Source organism: Eschrichtius robustus, chromosome 4 (assembly GCF_028021215.1).
Source record: "Eschrichtius robustus isolate mEscRob2 chromosome 4, mEscRob2.pri, whole genome shotgun sequence".
Lineage (NCBI taxonomy): Eukaryota > Metazoa > Chordata > Mammalia > Artiodactyla > Eschrichtiidae > Eschrichtius > Eschrichtius robustus.
Genome location: NC_090827.1, coordinates 139,010,652 through 139,027,176, shown reverse-complemented (window position 1 = coordinate 139,027,176; position 16,525 = coordinate 139,010,652). Strand labels below are relative to the sequence as shown.

The window sequence follows — 16,525 nt, the reverse complement described above, 5'->3', positions numbered from 1 at the left end:
GGACAGCTAACATTTACCTGAAGAGAAGCGTTTGGAAAACTGAGAATCTTTTAAAATCAAAATGTTTTCCTGCTAGCTCTCATACACAGTTTCCCAGAGAAAGCACGCACTTCAGTCACTACATGCAGAATGCAAGCACTGACCAAAATGGAACGATGCCCCTACACACACATAAATACTCTCATGCAAAATTATGCAAGTAAAAGAAGAGTAAAAATAGTACTTTTGTTTTAATGAATTCCGTTTTCACCAGCCCTAGAAGATCTTGGGTAAAGAAGGTTGAGAATGCTGTGCTATACTTCTCCACGGAACCTGGTACAGTAACGGGGTGAGTGCACGCCAGAATCGCCTCCTCTGCGGCTCTAACGTACTTAATCCTTGACATCAGCCTGATGTATCTCACCTGGGGTTACTTACTCCATCAAGAAATCCAAGTACGGGCTTCCCTGGTGGCGCAGTGGTTGAGAATCTGCCTGCCAATGCAAGGGACACGGGTTCGAGCCCTGGTCTGGGAAGATCCCACATGCCGCGGAGCAACTGGGCCCATGAACCACAATTACTGAGCCTGCGCGTCTGGAGCCTGTGCTCCGCAACAAGAGAGGCCGCGATAGTGAGAGGCCCGCGCACCTCGATGAAGAGTGGCCCCCACTTGCCGCAACTAGAGAAAGCCCTCGCACAGAAAAAACGAAGACCCAACACAGTCATAAAATAAATAAAAATAAATAAATAAATAAAAAGAAAAAAACCCCAAAGTTTAAAAAAAAAAAAAAAACTATAAAAAAAAAAGAAATCCAAGTACACACGTTACTATCTTTAAGACAGACACTACAGTGGTTGCATGCTGCAAACATCTGTCCAATGAAAGCCAGTGAGAGAAAGCAGAGGGCCCTTAGCATCATTTAGGGCAATCACTGATTATTATCTAGATGGTAGTAGGATAAGTAATAATCAATTAAAAGGGCTACTTGCAACACTCCAGAGAAAGCAGCAAGAAAATATAATAGCATATGATACATCCCACAAACATTTGAATACCTAATATATCAGGAGGTGCTGGAGCAAAATGACTATCCCTGATCTTACGGAGTTCCTGGTCTAGTAGAGAAGACAGACAAGTCAACAGAAATTCAGTATGGTTAGTGCTCGACAGTGGTAAACACAAGACTCTACAGAAACACAGCTTGACTGAGTCAGTAAGATTCTGAGCCGAGTCCTGAAGAACAAAGGGGAGGTAACAAAAAGCAGCAGCACATTTTGGGCAAAACACTGTAATACTTAACATACATATAACCTAGCATATTCCTCTGTGCAGCACCCTCCCATTCAGAATCTTGCTATTTGCTCATTTATTTACTAATATACATCCCTTCTTACCTCTCTATTCAATTGCCAAGGCTTGTCATTTCATAACGTATGACCCTTTCCAGTCCCCCTACTGCCCCACACCAGGTCTTCAGCCACCTGTATGGAACATTACTTTAGGCACCACCCTTCCGTCCTCCATGCCCACAATTTTTTACCCCTTCCAATTGTTACAACAAATTAAACCATCCTACGAGGTGACCTCATCAAGCTGTTCCCTATGCCAATCTCTCCCTCCGTTCCACACTGCACATGGGTCCAGCCAGAAACTCAGGTTTTCCACCACCTGGCCCCTCCCTGCTCTACCCAAACATCCCTCCTAACAAGCCCCTGTAACCAGTTTGCCTGGCTTCTATCCTTGAAAACACCTCTTCTTTCCATCCTCAGTCTCTGCTGATGGTGGTCCTTTGGCCCTTTCCTCCCCACCCATCCATCCCAACCCCACCTCTTCTCCAGGGCTCAGCTCAAAGTCACTAAGTACCCTGTCAACCATTCCAATTAAAAGCATTTACATTCTACACCACTCATTTCACATTTTTCCTTCTTTTAGAACTTTTTCACCCTACTTTTTAATGTACTATTTTCTTTAACAGCCAATCAACTCCTGCCTTGCATTATCACTTAAATGTTTTATATATGTGTGTCTCTAAAAGGTTAAAGTAAGTTCCAGAAAAGAGATTCTCTCGAATTCAATGTGAAATGAAGACATCACAGAGAGGGGTCTTGAGCAAAACAAGACTTCAAAGGGCAGCTACAACAGATACCCCCAGAACTCTGGGTCCAGTCCTCAATAGGGCATGTCCTGACATCCTGTCTGATTTCATCAAAACTGGCTCAAAGCGATGCAATTTACAGGAGCCTGGAGTGTCCATTTGCCATGAGAAGCATAGCAGCTAAGCAGACAAAACACTAATTATTGGGCATTTGGGACTTTGCCCAAAAAGCGAAAGATTACCTAGGAAGCCTGATTATAATCAGAACACTGCCTGGAAAGGCCAAGTAAGAGGAAGTCACTGGCCAAAGACCCTGGCTGGATCAGTCAAGTAACAATCCTTTGGCAGCACGCAGGGACATGCCAAGACAACCAGGCACGAGTGGTAGCTGCTAAGGGCACCATCTCCTCAGGAAGCACAGGTAACATCCTACATGCAGATCACTCTCCTGCAGCCTCTTCTGTCACACAGGTTAAAATGCAGTGGATTAGCTAATATATTAATTCAATTAAAATTGTATCAAGTTAGATGCCAAAAATACGGTGAACAAGGTACGGAATGGCCCACAGGGAGATACAGGAAGCAAATAACTAGATAAGTAGCCTCAGTGTGATAACTACTATAAAGGTTACAGGATTCATGGATTATAGTGGGACATGGGATATGTATGTGAGATGGCAAGGTACCTCAAAACTTTCAAATTTAAGTTTCCTCAGACTGAAATTAGGGGGGAAAGTCAGCAGGCACTAAGTTAAGAGCAGCCATTAGCTGAAGGAACCCATCCCCAAGTGGTTCAGGAATTTGTAAGGGAGCAAGTTCAGTGACCTGGGTGTGGTGCCAGGGAGGCATGACTGGCACGCGACTCCAGCTAAGAAAGAATGGGAAATGACCTGGAGGACAAAGAGAGAAGAGCTTTTACAAAAGAATAAGATGATGAAGAATCTGAGGATGTTTGCTCAATGCTACTCCTGGGAAGAAGACAGATGTGAGGAAAACAAACTGTCCAGTCACTAGAATTACTCTCTGTGGTGGAACAGGGACCATTTATCAGGCCATAAACTCTACAGCTACAATAAGGACTACACCCTAGTGGTTTTAATTATCTTATGGTTTATAAGCAGAAAGGCTGTTTTTTTCCTTCAAAGTATCAATTTTGTCCACTCTGTTTTCATTCTTATTTATTTCACTCTCGAGAAGTTCTAGAACTTCAATTAAAGTTCAGTTAAAGACCTCTACATACTACTTCTCTATGTATTACCTAATGCAATGTAGTGGATTAGCTATGTGTTAAAATAACCTATAGGATGAATGACTGAGTTCCTGTACATAAACTGTATCCTATGCTCACTCAGCTTTATGGAATTTAAAATGATTCACTTTAATATCTAAATGACCTTTAACTGGAGTAACTTCCACTACTTTATTTTCAAATTTATAGGTGCCCTTCCATTCTCTGTCAAAGTTAATGATCTAATACTTAAATGTACTATATTTTAAAATGTATTTAGCAAATGTATAATATAAAAATGTACGTTAAAGAATGTATTTTCAGACACCAAGTAGTCTTACACAAAGAAAAAGGTATTTTATGAGCTAGTTCTGTTTGCTAAGTTCACACAATTCAAATATTATTTCTAAATACTATGCAACTGATAATTTTATTGCTAAGTTATTGGTCATAGACTATTACCTCCCCTATAAAAAATGATTTACATTTCCTTAATATGTCTTCTTTCTGTCTTCTATGAAGTATACAGTACCCAAGGTAACAAAATACCCAAATATAATAATGACCTATACGTCACAGTAATCTCCTATCCCTAAGTGAATGTGAAGGAAATCCAGCTGGTTTCTTACCTCAGTTTTTAAAGCAAACATTAATCGCCTAGATAGTAAGTTTTCAAATTGACAACACTATCTAATTCATATGCTCAGAGCGTAAAAATACTAGTGTGACTGTAACTCAAACCCAGATTTCTCACTTTAACCAAAGGGTTATATCTGGTCAAAAAGATAGTCACAGATTTGATTTAACTGACAAACTGCTTAGATAGTAAATGTTAAAGTTTTAACCTTGTCTAAATATTTCAACCCAGAAAAATGGAACTTTTAAAAATGTGTCCTTTATAATGTCGTACATCAAAACGTGTTTAAAGGGGCTTCTCTGGTGGCACAGTGGTGAAGAAGCTGCCTGCCAATGCCGGGGACACGGGTTCGAGCCCTGGTCCGGGAAGATCCCACATGCCGCAGAGCAACTAAGCCCGTGCGCCACAACTACTGAGCCTGCGCTCTAGAGCCCACGAGCCACAACTACTGAGCTCTCGAGCCACAACTACTGAAGCCTGTGCGCCTAGAGCCCGTGCTCCGCAACAAGAGAAGCCACCGCAATGAGAAGCCCGCGCACCGCAATGAAGAGTAGCCCCCGCTCACCGCAACTAGAGAAAGCCCGCGCGCAGCAACGAAGACCCAACACAGCCAAAAATAAACAAATTTATAAAAAAGAAAAAGAGAAAGAAATGCTGCCCAAGCTACTATAGAGCCTTTGCAAAGACATCATACTTGAAAATATTCAGCTGAAAAGAGTTTATATTAGCAATAAACAACCACCTCTCCCAAAAGATAAGATTGTAAGAACTGACCAGATAATCGTAACTGCAATATTTACTCCTATGAATGTTACTAATAAAGTCCAAGTGCTACAACACATTAGCTCACCAGAAATTCTTTATAAATTATTTTTAAACTCAGACTTTAAAAGTTAATAAAACAATTTTTCAAGATTTTAAGGAATTCATAAGTAAGAGTGGTTCTGAATGAATCAGGCAGCTTCCATTTGGCAATTTATAAATAATCCAATCTCTGCCTATGAGCCCTAAAACAATCTATTAAACCCTTCCCAGGTCTCCGTAATTGATGACTCAATTAGAGTCAACACCTAAAGAGCAGTTATGACAAAACATTCCAATCACTTGTATTTGTAATGTATCTTTGTTAACTTCCCTTTACATGAGAGTAAATGAATTCACCCCAAACAATAAAAGCGATCAAGCACCTTGGCCTCCAATTCTGAGCTTCTATCCCTATTTCCATCTACCCAAAATTCCTTTCTGTTAGATCTATATGCTCAGATACGGAAGATACCAAAGACATATCAAGAAAGAAACACCAGCAAACTGCAGGGGGGGAAAAAAATGAAATATCAGCCCATTTACATATAAAAGAGGAGAGAAGAGAATATATACACCAAATGCTTGCATACTCATGGAAAATTTCTGGAAGAACATTAAGGTTAATAGTGTTTATCTCTGAGAAATGTGACTGAAGTGTTCCAGATAGAATAGGTTGGGAACTTTTACCTCCCTTTATGACCTTTTACATGTTGTTAATTTTTTACCATGATCCTGTAACTACGCTATTTGTAACAGTAAAGATTTAAAATCCAAAGCCTTTCCTCCCTGCTCCTCACATTATAGAAGACCCTGGGAACACACCTTCTTGGCCCCTGGCAGGCACCAGCCTAAAATGAGCAGCCATCAATAAACTATATATATATTCCACCTCCTTCCTGAGATGGGGTATCAAAGGCTTGTCTTGTTTCAAAATACCTGATAAAATAGCACAGGAGGAAAAAATAGAAAAGGTAACAGAATAATGCTGTAAAATGCTACCATCACTCATTCATTATTTACTTCAAAAGTAAAGGTTTCAAAACATAAGAATACCCAGTGCCAGTAGCAGGTCACTAAAAACATATGCAATTAGAAAAACGAAGGCAGACAGGAAAACTAGGGTTTAAACTACCTTTAAAGAATAAATATTCAACTTCCTATTCACTTTAAGAGCAGTACTATTTCGGAAAAAAAAGTTAAAAAAAAAAAAAAGCTACATTCCAGAGATGGTTAGCAAACACACCATTTCCTCTACCCATTGCAGGCATGGTTAATAAATTAGGTCATTCTCCGCCCCCCCCACCCCGCCCCGCAAGCCCAGGCGTGACTTCAGAATCCTCCTTAACACATTGCTATTAGTCAGAATTCATATGAAAAACAAAGCCTATTTGCCCTATAGGTCCTCTTTTCACACTTTTCTTTTGACAATTTACCAGGGAAAACTAAGGGAAGACCAATCTCTTCAGAATATATTCTTGGGATCTCTGAACCAAATTCTAATTTATAACACATACACAAGCACATCTTCAGATCAAACTCTAAAACTTCATTGAAGAATAACACTTGAGAAAAAACTAAGTGTAACTTAGCTAGCAGGAGGCAGTTCTGAATGAACCAAGGTAAGGATAGGATGGAAAGAAGTCTACAACCCCTTATTCTACCCTTGGAAGAATAAGCCAATAAATGCCAAGTGATACAGGGTAATTTTAAAAGATTTTTAAATGCTCAAACCAGATGTTCTTATACAGGATATACAAAGCAGCTTCTGCAGAAAGCAGACTCAACCAGCTAATGACAATTACACTGTGCACAGACTGAAATGCAGCTGTTTTGAGGAACTTTGTTCCCTGATTATAGCCGGTCATCAGAAACTATCAGTTACCACTAACAATGTTAAGTCACCAAAACTTTTTAAAGTACTGTTTAAAAAAAAAATTCAGATTCCCAGTGTTGTACATTAGAAGACCTAGATGGCACACTTAACAAAAACTGCATTTACACATCATCCGAATTACATATGAAAACAAACATTTCATCACAATTGTACAAGTTTTGTTATTATGGTCATGGAAACATAGGACAGTCTCAAAGCCAAGCAACAAGGTCTGGAAAGTATTCTCTGAGGCTAAAGCTGAAGAGTCTCACCCTTTTCATGGATTGTGTCTACAGGAAATCCTCCCCAAAGAAACCCATAAAATCATAATTGCGGAACTAGAGCACATTTTAGAGCTAATTTACCTTTCCCGACTTTAAAAAGACAAGTACATACAATAAATTCCGGCGAGGTTAAGCAGCATGAGCAAGGACACACAGACAGGTAGGTCTAGGGCAAAGCCAGTGGCTGAACCAAAGACCAGTTCCCAAGATGGGTGGCCCTCCTGTGCCATCCACCCTCCTCCCAAGTGCCTGTACCACAGGCTTCCTGCTCCTGGACACCTCCTGTGATTTACAAAGAGGTCATCTCAAAGATTAAGGCCATGGACTATATGTTACCAGGGAGCCGACAACTAAAATGTACTCAGTAAGTAACAGTCTGTTAACTTGGAACTTGAAAACACGGTTTCCTGGAAGCTGATGTGAATATGGTCGCAAATGCCATTTTGCCTGGTGGAGCAGAGCATACAGGAGGTAGAGCTGGAAGGCGAGTGTGCTAGTAGTTCCCTGGACACTATCACAGGGGTATGAGTCCTCTGAGCAGCTGGCATTAACTTCTGATTGGTGACACGTACACCCTACTTGGAGAGAGGTTATCTTCCTCTGGATCTATCTCCCTCTGGATATATTCCCAGGTTATAATGTATATCCCCAGGTTATAATGTATACCCCCTTCTTGGCCTGGTCCCCTTGGAGGGTGTGACTCCCTAGCTGTGCTTTCCTAGGTACACAGGGTCCTGTATTACACATCCTATCTTCAAAGGGGATCCAGGAATCAAAGAGTTAAGAGCCACAGCCCTCAGACTAGCCAACTCCCTCCATATTTATCAAACAAACTTCTGATTTCAACTTGCTATTTCAGATTCCTATCAGAAACGGAATTCAGCCCCAGCAGAAACAATCTGGTGACTAGGTGATGCTGTTATCACTATACTATACTACAGGTATATACTATAAGTACATATAGTATAGTAAGGCTGCATCACTATAAATCAGGGGTCCATAGCCTGTTTTTGTCCAGCCCCTGAGCTAAGAATGGTTTTTACATATTTAAATGGTTTGGGGAGAGGGCATCAAAAGAACATTTCAGAACACCTGAAAATTACACCAAATTCAAACTTCACTGTCTGTAAATAAAGTTTTATTGGGAGACAGCCACATTCATTCATTTACCTCTTGTCCACTGATTGCTTTCGCAACAATGGCAGAATTGAACAGCTGTAATAGAGACCCTCAGGCCCACAGAGCCTAAAATATTTGCTATCTGGCCCTTTACTAAAAAAGTTTACTGATCCCTGCTATAAATCAACAGACTGGCAGTAAGGGGGTGAGAGGGAGGGGCGGGGGGGGGGGGGGTGGGGAGGTGGTGCTCTAAGCAACTTAAATAAAGGCCAAGAAACCCATGAATTTTTCTCAAAGGAAACCCCTGAGGCTCCTACTTGGGGCCAGTGTACACTAAGTTATAAAAACTTCTAACACGCTTATCTGATTTTCAAGTCAGTGACCAATAAGCAGAAAAATGACTGTTCTAGACAGGCATTTTAACCACAATACATGGTTAACAGCGATGTAAAAGGATCAGAGAGAAATCATAAAAAGAAGTCACCAGAATTTAAATGCTAAACTGAAATCCCAGGATGCACTTAAAGGTATTCATCCAAACACTGAAATGACATGCAAATTTCGGTGCAACTCGGTTTTTCTGTGGGAGAGATTCCACAGGTTTTGGATCTCAAGTATCCTTGACCTTAAAAAAGTTACAAGCCACCAGAACTCAGCCTACACATCTTTAAGTGCATCATTTTATTTCAACACTGAAATAACTGATGCTCATAAAAATGACCATGAGTCATTAAGAAAAACCTTAAATCATGTTAAGTGTACTTTGTGCTAAACAAATGCAAAACCAGGTAGCTCAAACTCCAGCAACTTGTTAACCTTGCCAATTCTTGCTGCTTACCCTGGAGTAAGGAGTAAAAGAAAAAAAAAAAATGCTCTTTTATTCTTCAGTTTGGACCCTCAACCATGAAACCTTCACTTAACTGCTTAGAAACTGTCTTAGCAGCTGTCACGAATTCTCAAATTAAAATCTCCTGTGCAAACATTAAATGCTCAATATTAAAAAGTATATATTATTGCCAATTGGAAGAGCTTTCAAACCAAGAGAAAACTGTGGATTAATTCCTTCAGCAAATAAGCCCAAAAGAACCTGAAGTTTTAAAAATGAACTTACTTCAACTGTCCTCAGTCACCTTATTATGTCTTAACTCTACCTGAAGAACCAAAAGCAAAAAGTTAATATCTGACTTGTTTTAGAATATTCATCAAAAGCTTGGTCCTTGAACATGTGTTAGGCGCACATAATATACCACTGCTCTAGAGTTAATAAAGGACTCAAAAATGGAAATACCCAGTCTCTTCCCCAGAGACCAGGCTTTCTATTCCATTTCTGGCAATCTATTTTTGTTGCTTTCAGGTGAGGAAGACATCCTTAATAATCATTCAAGGTCTAGGCTAGATAAAGGCCAGGCCACAATAACATGGCCAGAGTCACGATCAATAATATCCTTAGACTAGATTTTCTCTGTTCCATGACAGTCAACCCTAGCTAAACTTAAAGACAAGATGTCACTTCCACTCAAAGGTAAAAAGGCCCTCCAGGGCCACTCTTCCATTTATTAGGAATGCAGAGTAAACTTATTCCATCAGAGCCCACCAACTGTGAAAACATCAGAATATATACCCCTCACAATCACAGAACAATATTTTCGTATAAGTACACCAGGCAAATGGCAAGACTCTTTCAATTAAGTCTCAACTTTTTGAAGTATTATATACTACAAAAATAAACATATTAATTGTCCAAATTTTAATTCATAACCAAATAAAGTGCTGCCAGGTCTTGAAAAGAGACAAAATAGACTGAACACTAAAACGTTCAAGGAAACAACTTACTGTCTCAGGAACTAAAACTTTCCCAACTAAGGTTCCTACCAGGCTTCTGACACCGCCTAAGAAACTAACAAATTCCAAACAAAGCCAGCCTTTATTTGAAAAAAAAAAATTTTTTTTTAAGGTATTGTTAAACATGGTGACAGTTCTAGCTATCACAGGCTTGGACAAAGAGGGGAGGAAAAACTTTAACTGGTGTTAACTCCCACTGTTTGAACAATTTTTAATGCCAATCCAAATAAAAAGCAAGATATTGGCTAAGATGTCATATTTTCCTCCAGAGGATAAGTCTTACTGTTATTAACCATGTGGGAAAACTGGGTTTATAATGCAAATTCTGACTGACCATTAATAGTGTAACAGATGCCCTGTATTACTAAATGAGGAAAGAGCTTCCCCAACAGAAAGTAAGGCAGCAAACCGAACTGTGACATTCATATGCCTCCTCCTCACTCCTGACAAACCCTAAAGATAAAGCGTTTGGTCAATGCCTGATGTCTTGATGTTTGCTGTTCTAACCACCTCAGTACTGGAACACAGACAGTTGATAATTCTTTTTCCAGCAAGTCTGTGGATAAAAACATCACGCAAATGTCTTTAAAGTAGTTTTCAAACAAATAATCTCCAAATTGAAGACTTCCAAATCACAATAAAATGCTAGTTTAATTCCAACTCTTTCAAATCCAGTCATGATTAATTCCAAAGGCATGCCTCCTCAATGTCAGAGGTTCTGTCAAAAAGTTACTACACAGACTAAAACCTACTTACGGGAAATAACCAGATGCAATAAATGATCTCTGACTGGACAGTGTTTTAGACAAAGCTGCTCTGTTATATTTTGGGGCCGAGTGAGGAAATCTGAATATCTCCCAATAAGAGACAAGCTAGCTAACAGGGAAAAAAAAAACAAAAAACAGAAAGCAAAAACTCCTTACACAACTGTATAGACAGTATGACTCATTCTGATTAAAACATACATACATACGTGTACACAATTATCTGGAAAACGATACAATGCTGACTTCTAGGTGGTAGGAATGTGTTTTTATATTTGCTTCTCTAATTTTCAACAATGTACACGTAACACCACTTCTGTAATAATACTTTAAGCCACTAAGGGCTCCTTGAAGTCAAAAATGAGTATTTATGAAGGTGAAACACATGGAGATCTACTTGTAGTCTCACCAAGTCCTCCAAGTTCTGTTTCTGTTTTTAGTTAATCCTTCTGCCCAAAGTGTCTGGGCTAAGCAATTGTTCATTTCTAAAATACAACATTTTCTTAAATTCCAAAAAGGTTTCTCTCCCTGGTCTCTCCAGCACACTCATCATTTCTCACTATTTTCCCTTTATAGCTACTCTTTCAACCTCCATAACGAATATAAAACTAAAATACTAATTTATAGGCTGAAAACCTGTCAAGTGATGGAGGAGGAACCTGGGGGGGGGGTGATCTTTTTCTTTCTAAATGAACATATATCTAACCTTTGTCAAAAGTTAAAAATCTCTGTGACAACCCACTCAACTTTTCTTCTTGGAAAGCAGCCTATGACCTTAAGATGGAATCAAGTTCAAGTTCTACTGCCTTTATCTCTGGCTGGTGTAAGGAGGAAAGGAGATGTGTAACACAAGTAGCTGAAAATGCCAGGTCATCAAATACACATAAAAAATACACAAACTTAAGGAAGAAAGCAAAATAACCAAACAATCCGAAAGTCATCTGATTTAAAAGTGACATTAGATGAGACTGAAACCTTTGGGACAAAAGAACACTAAGAATTCTCAGTTCCAGGTATCTGCTAGAGTGTCACACACGGAACATCCTGTTAGCTCTCCAGTGTGTGTTGCCCACTCTACTACCACACATTATTGTATCAAGAGTGTTGTCTGTGGAAGTACCGTCTAGTTACACCAAACGCTTCCTTCCTCCACCTAAAAGCGATTAAATCTTGATTAGCTGTGATTTGGTCAAATACCACTTACTAAAGTAATCTCCAACCATTGGTGGATCACTACCTAAATCAGCTTGCAGGGAAATAATTTCTCTGGATCTTAAAACTAGTTCATTAACTTCGAAAGATATTAGCCTCGAGCTACAGGTAACTAGAGAGCTAGCCTTTCACAGCGGGTTTTCTAAAAAGGAAAAATAGTTCCCTAATAAAAACCTTTGGGAAAGAAGCCCCTAAGCATTCCCATTAATGGAAACTTCAGATTCTCTCGCAATTTCCTAAAAATGTAGCCGTCTGAAGTCATTCAACTGCAGCTATCACTTTACAAAAAGAAAATTTAAATTCCCCCTAGGCTGTGGTAAACAGAGGGCGGCAGCCCCTCGCCGCCGCCGAAGCGAGGTGGGCGCCTCCCTCCTCGTTACTAGAAAACCAGCCCAAGCTGCTTTTAAACGGTCTCCGGGTGACGACGCATTCCTAACGGGTTTCGAAGGCACGTTTAAATCGCCCGCTTTTTTGTTTGCACGCTGCATTCACGGGGTGCCGGGACTACGGCCGCCCCCGCGCGCCGGGGAGGGGGAACCCAGGGTGGGGAAGCCGGGGCGGGGGTGTACGACAGGGGAGGGAGCACCCGGGGCGAAGGACCCGTGGATGCGGAACCCGTGTGGGAGGGGGTAGGGTGCGGGTGGGTTGAGAGAAAACTGAGGACCCCAGGAAGGGGGGGGGGAATCCTGAGGAGGGGAGAACTGGGCCGCCGCCCCGCACCGCAGAACGCACCGCGCGGCTCCCGCGGCCCGCCGGGGTGTGCGCAAGGCCGCGGCTTCGCGCGGCGACGCTGCCCCCTCCCTCTTTCTCTCCTCCTCCTCCCAAGGCGACAGAAACAACAGCGCGGGAGGAGGGGAAAGTAACTCCCGGCACCTCCGCCGGAATTAGCCCCGGTGCAGTGATGACACCTTCTCGTGGCGCAACCAAGCCCCGCTCCCTCCGCAGCGGCGTCCCCGCCGCCGCCCTCTCCATTTGAAAGTGGCCACCCCCCGCCGCCGCCGCCGCCGCTCCTCCCGCCCCGCCGCCGCCAGCTGCACCAATCCGCTCGGCCCCAGTTGCAAATCAAACGCTCCCTCGCGTGTAGAAGCCACTTGCGCCGCTGGAAACGGCTGCGCCGTCCCCCTCCCCGAGTCCCTCCCGGGCGGCACCTTCGGGCTGGGGCGGGCGCGCCGGCGAGAAACGGTTGTGAGATGGGAGCGGGAGCAGCGGCGACCGCGAGCAGCGCGGAGAGGGTTCGGCTCCCGCTCCCGCCCCCAGACAGTTCTGGAAACTGTGTATCACCTCTGTCACAGGAAGCCATCCGACGAGGAAGGCGGCGCGGAACCAACAAACAAACGCCTGCGGCCGCCCGCCGGAATCAGCGCGGGGACGGCGACGGGCTTCGGGCAGTTCCCCAGGCGGGAGCGCGGTGGCCGCCCCCGCGCCTCGGGCTTTGTGCGGGGTTCCCGCGGCGCGGGCGCGGTGGGCCGGGCGTCCCCGCCCCCGAAGCCCCCCACCCCGGGCCCGGCAGCTCTGCTGGGACCGTTAGGTGACGCTCCAGCCGCGGCCGAGAAAGCAGCGCCTCAGCCGCCGCCCGCCCCCATTTCCACATGGAGCCACCTCTCCTCCAACGCCAAAGGCGGGCCACAAAAGTTGGCCCCAGGGCCACCCAGCACCTGCCCACGTGCCGCGGAGGCTCGCTCCCGGGTATCCCCCGTCCCCTTCCCCCCGCCGCCCTCGGCCGCCAGGTCACCTATTACCGGTGGGAGGGGAGAGAGGCTGCTATTTAAACGCCCGCGGAAGTTGAGGCACCCCCACTGGCGGGTGCCGTGCACCTGCCTCCCGCCGCCGCGCTCCACCACTTTGAGCAGCAGCCGCGTCCTCGGCCCCGCCTCCAGCCCGCAGGCGGGCGGGGGGAGCGGGAAGGAGGTGGAAGGGATCGAATTTCTCCAGCAAATGGGACCGTTCCGACAGGATTCGGTTCCCCGGTCAACATTCCACATTCCATCCCTCTCCCGCATTTGCAAGCCAGCGCCAACAACCCGGAAAGCCTGCTAGCTATAGAACAACAGCCCCCAACTCACAAATACACACTCGCAGGCACAAGACACGTGTACTGAAGGGCTTTGCAACTTGCAGTCCCGGGGTGCACACTGCACGTTCATTTCAGGCAGCGAAGACCTAGCGATACCACCTCCACAATTTGCAGATGGTGCCAAAGGTTGCAAGTTGCAATCCGTTTTAAGTTCATGGTTAATCGGTAGTTTGCTCTACCAGTGCAACTCCTTCCTAATTTCACCGATAAAGGGTTTTACACTTCACAGGCAGTCTCGCTATAAGTAAAAGGTCTGATCACTGGAAACCCAATTTGGAAGAATCTAATTGCTAAACTGTCCCTCCACCCCCCCCCCCACCCCTCCCTCACTGCCCTTGAATTGATGCAATGAATATTTTGGACATGTGGTGACGCGGTGACAAGAGCTAAGGCTGCGGCCACCCTACATAGATGTACCTATACACACACACCTATGTTTGGACAAATACAGTCGTCGTCCCTTCCCCCCGCACCACCACCATCACCACCACGGTCACACACACTCTGGATTCATATATGTACACGGACCTGTGTTCTGCCATTGCCATCTGTCTACCAACTTGCTACTATGCTTTCCACTTTTCATGCAACCTAATGCACTTCGGCTTTTTAAAAAATTCTAATAAACTAAAGCCAACTAAACTGGGCTTCTGCTCCTGAACGCGTTTTAATTGATGATTCGCCTGAAAACCGCATGTTCTTCACAAACCCAAAAGAAGAAAAAGCTCTAAGTCTTCAGTTCCCCAAAATTGAAAAATAATCATAATAAAACTTACTAATCCAACATAGATCAATTCTCAGGATCCAAAAATCATCCTCTCCTCCTCCTCCTCCTCTGGCCCCCGCCCCGGCAATGCCCAAGTTACTGGTGGGATAGTAACGCTGCACTCGGCGGCTGCGTGCCCTCCCTCCTCGCTACATATCGAGAACCCAATCTTTTGGCGCCATATTAATGACGTACTATATTATTTCCACTAGGCAACGACCTTCGGCATTAAATTACTCCCGAGAACTCCCGAGCAAAGCAACAAAACCATCAAATATGGCTGAGCCTCTCTGCTCGTCCTGCCGCCGCCGCCGCCGCCGCCGCCGCCGCCGCCGCCGCCGCCGCCGCCGCCGCCGCCGCCGCCGCCGCCGCCGCCGCCGCCGCCGCCGCCGCCGCCGCCGCCGCCGCCGCCGCGGGATCGGGACGCGCACACAGACCCACACGCGGACACGCGCGGACTCTCGCCCGGCGCGCCCTCCCCGCGCGCCCCCCGCGGCCCGCGCGCGTACCTGCTGCGGAGGGCTTCGGCCGCGGCGCTGGGCTCCTCGCCGCTCGCTCCGCGCCGCATGAGTTCGGGCCGCGGCGGGCGGGCGGACTGACTGGCGGGCGGGGAGCCGGGCGGGCCCCTGCTCTCGCCCGCGCGCACACACCCGGCGCTCGCGCAGGGAGGCACTCTCGGACGGGCGTTTGGCTGGTTATGGAGGAAGGACTGTGTGAATCAAACTCATTTCTGGGTCACTGCTGCCACAGGGGGGAGCACTTTAATCCCTTGCCAAAACGAGAGGGTGGGGACAGGAGGGCGGGGGGAGCGCGCGGAGAGCCCGAGGAGAGGGGGGCTCGGTCCCTTGTTAACTCTTCGCGGCCCTCGCCGCAGCCGGCTCGGCCTGTGTCCGCAGGGGCTTGCCGAGAGCAGCACTCTTGAGCTTTTAAAATCTCTTCCTTCGTCTCCCTTGTGAGCCTAGAAATTCTTGAGGTGTCTCCAAGCAGGGGGGGGGGGCTTTTAAATTATCCCCTTCACACTGTCCCAGTTCCAACTCCTGTCTGACATCGCTGCGCTAGAAATGGATTCTTTCAACTTAGCCTAAAATTATGTAGATTAAAATGTGGCTATTAAGGAGTGTAGTTTGGGTGAGAGGTTTTATTTTTAGGCTGAATGGCATAGTTCTTTCGTAGTAACAGTTTTGGGGAGTTGCGAATTAGAATGACATTTTTAAATACAGAAAATCCAGTTTTGGAGCCGGAACCCATCTTTACCGAAGTTTGTATCGAAATGATAGTTGTAAATGAGCACTAATTCATTAGAAGACAGTAATTATTTATACATTGACACCACCTTTATGTTACACAGTGTTACAGAACTGGACATGGCCTTCCAAATATGAGAATTGGGCTTAATTCTAAAACTGGAGCTGCAGACTAATATAAAATTAGTTACCAGAGATTAATTGAGGAGTATAACTTACTTTTTCATTGGAGTTTAACATACGTCTTTTGTGGGTCCCCAAAAGAAATAAGAGTATACATGACATTCAGCTTCAGAAGGGAAAAGACCTGGGTACAGATTAAAAATCCCATGCAGTAAACAGGAACAGAGATCACTAATTACAAAATTCAATATCAAACCCAAAGGCATATTTATCCACTGGGAGAATTCTTCTGAATATATCAGGTTTGATTTCACACAATCACACACCAACCCATCCACCCACATCAAGAACATAATAATCTGATAAACGTGGCAAAACAAAACTAATTGAGCCTTCCAATTATTTTTCAGAAAGCAAAGTAAACCAAAGGAAATCTTAAGTATATGTCCTCTTTCTCCCTTGCCTGCTTCACTAATGAAG

General features: G+C 44.5%; 1 protein-coding gene across 7 annotated transcripts in view; it reads right to left on the bottom strand.

Moving 5' to 3' along the window:
• The window catches only part of JADE1 (jade family PHD finger 1), a 56,279-nt gene extending 40,901 nt beyond the window's left edge, over positions 1-15,378 (bottom strand). The window contains exon 1 of one of the 7 annotated variants that reach the window (XM_068543437.1): positions 15,188-15,378. Coding sequence is in view for 1 of the 7 variants with exons in the window: in XM_068543436.1 (XP_068399537.1) it covers positions 13,120-13,138 (19 nt within the window). In the remaining 6 variants the exon portion in view is untranslated. Of the gene's footprint in view, positions 1-12,570; positions 12,596-13,119; positions 13,317-13,570; positions 13,672-14,688; positions 14,783-14,873; positions 14,938-15,187 lie in introns of those variants that run through there. The other 6 variants (XM_068543440.1, XM_068543442.1, XM_068543439.1 and 3 more) reach the window with 6 other exon arrangements.
• Between the last annotated feature and the right edge of the window lie 1,147 nt (positions 15,379-16,525).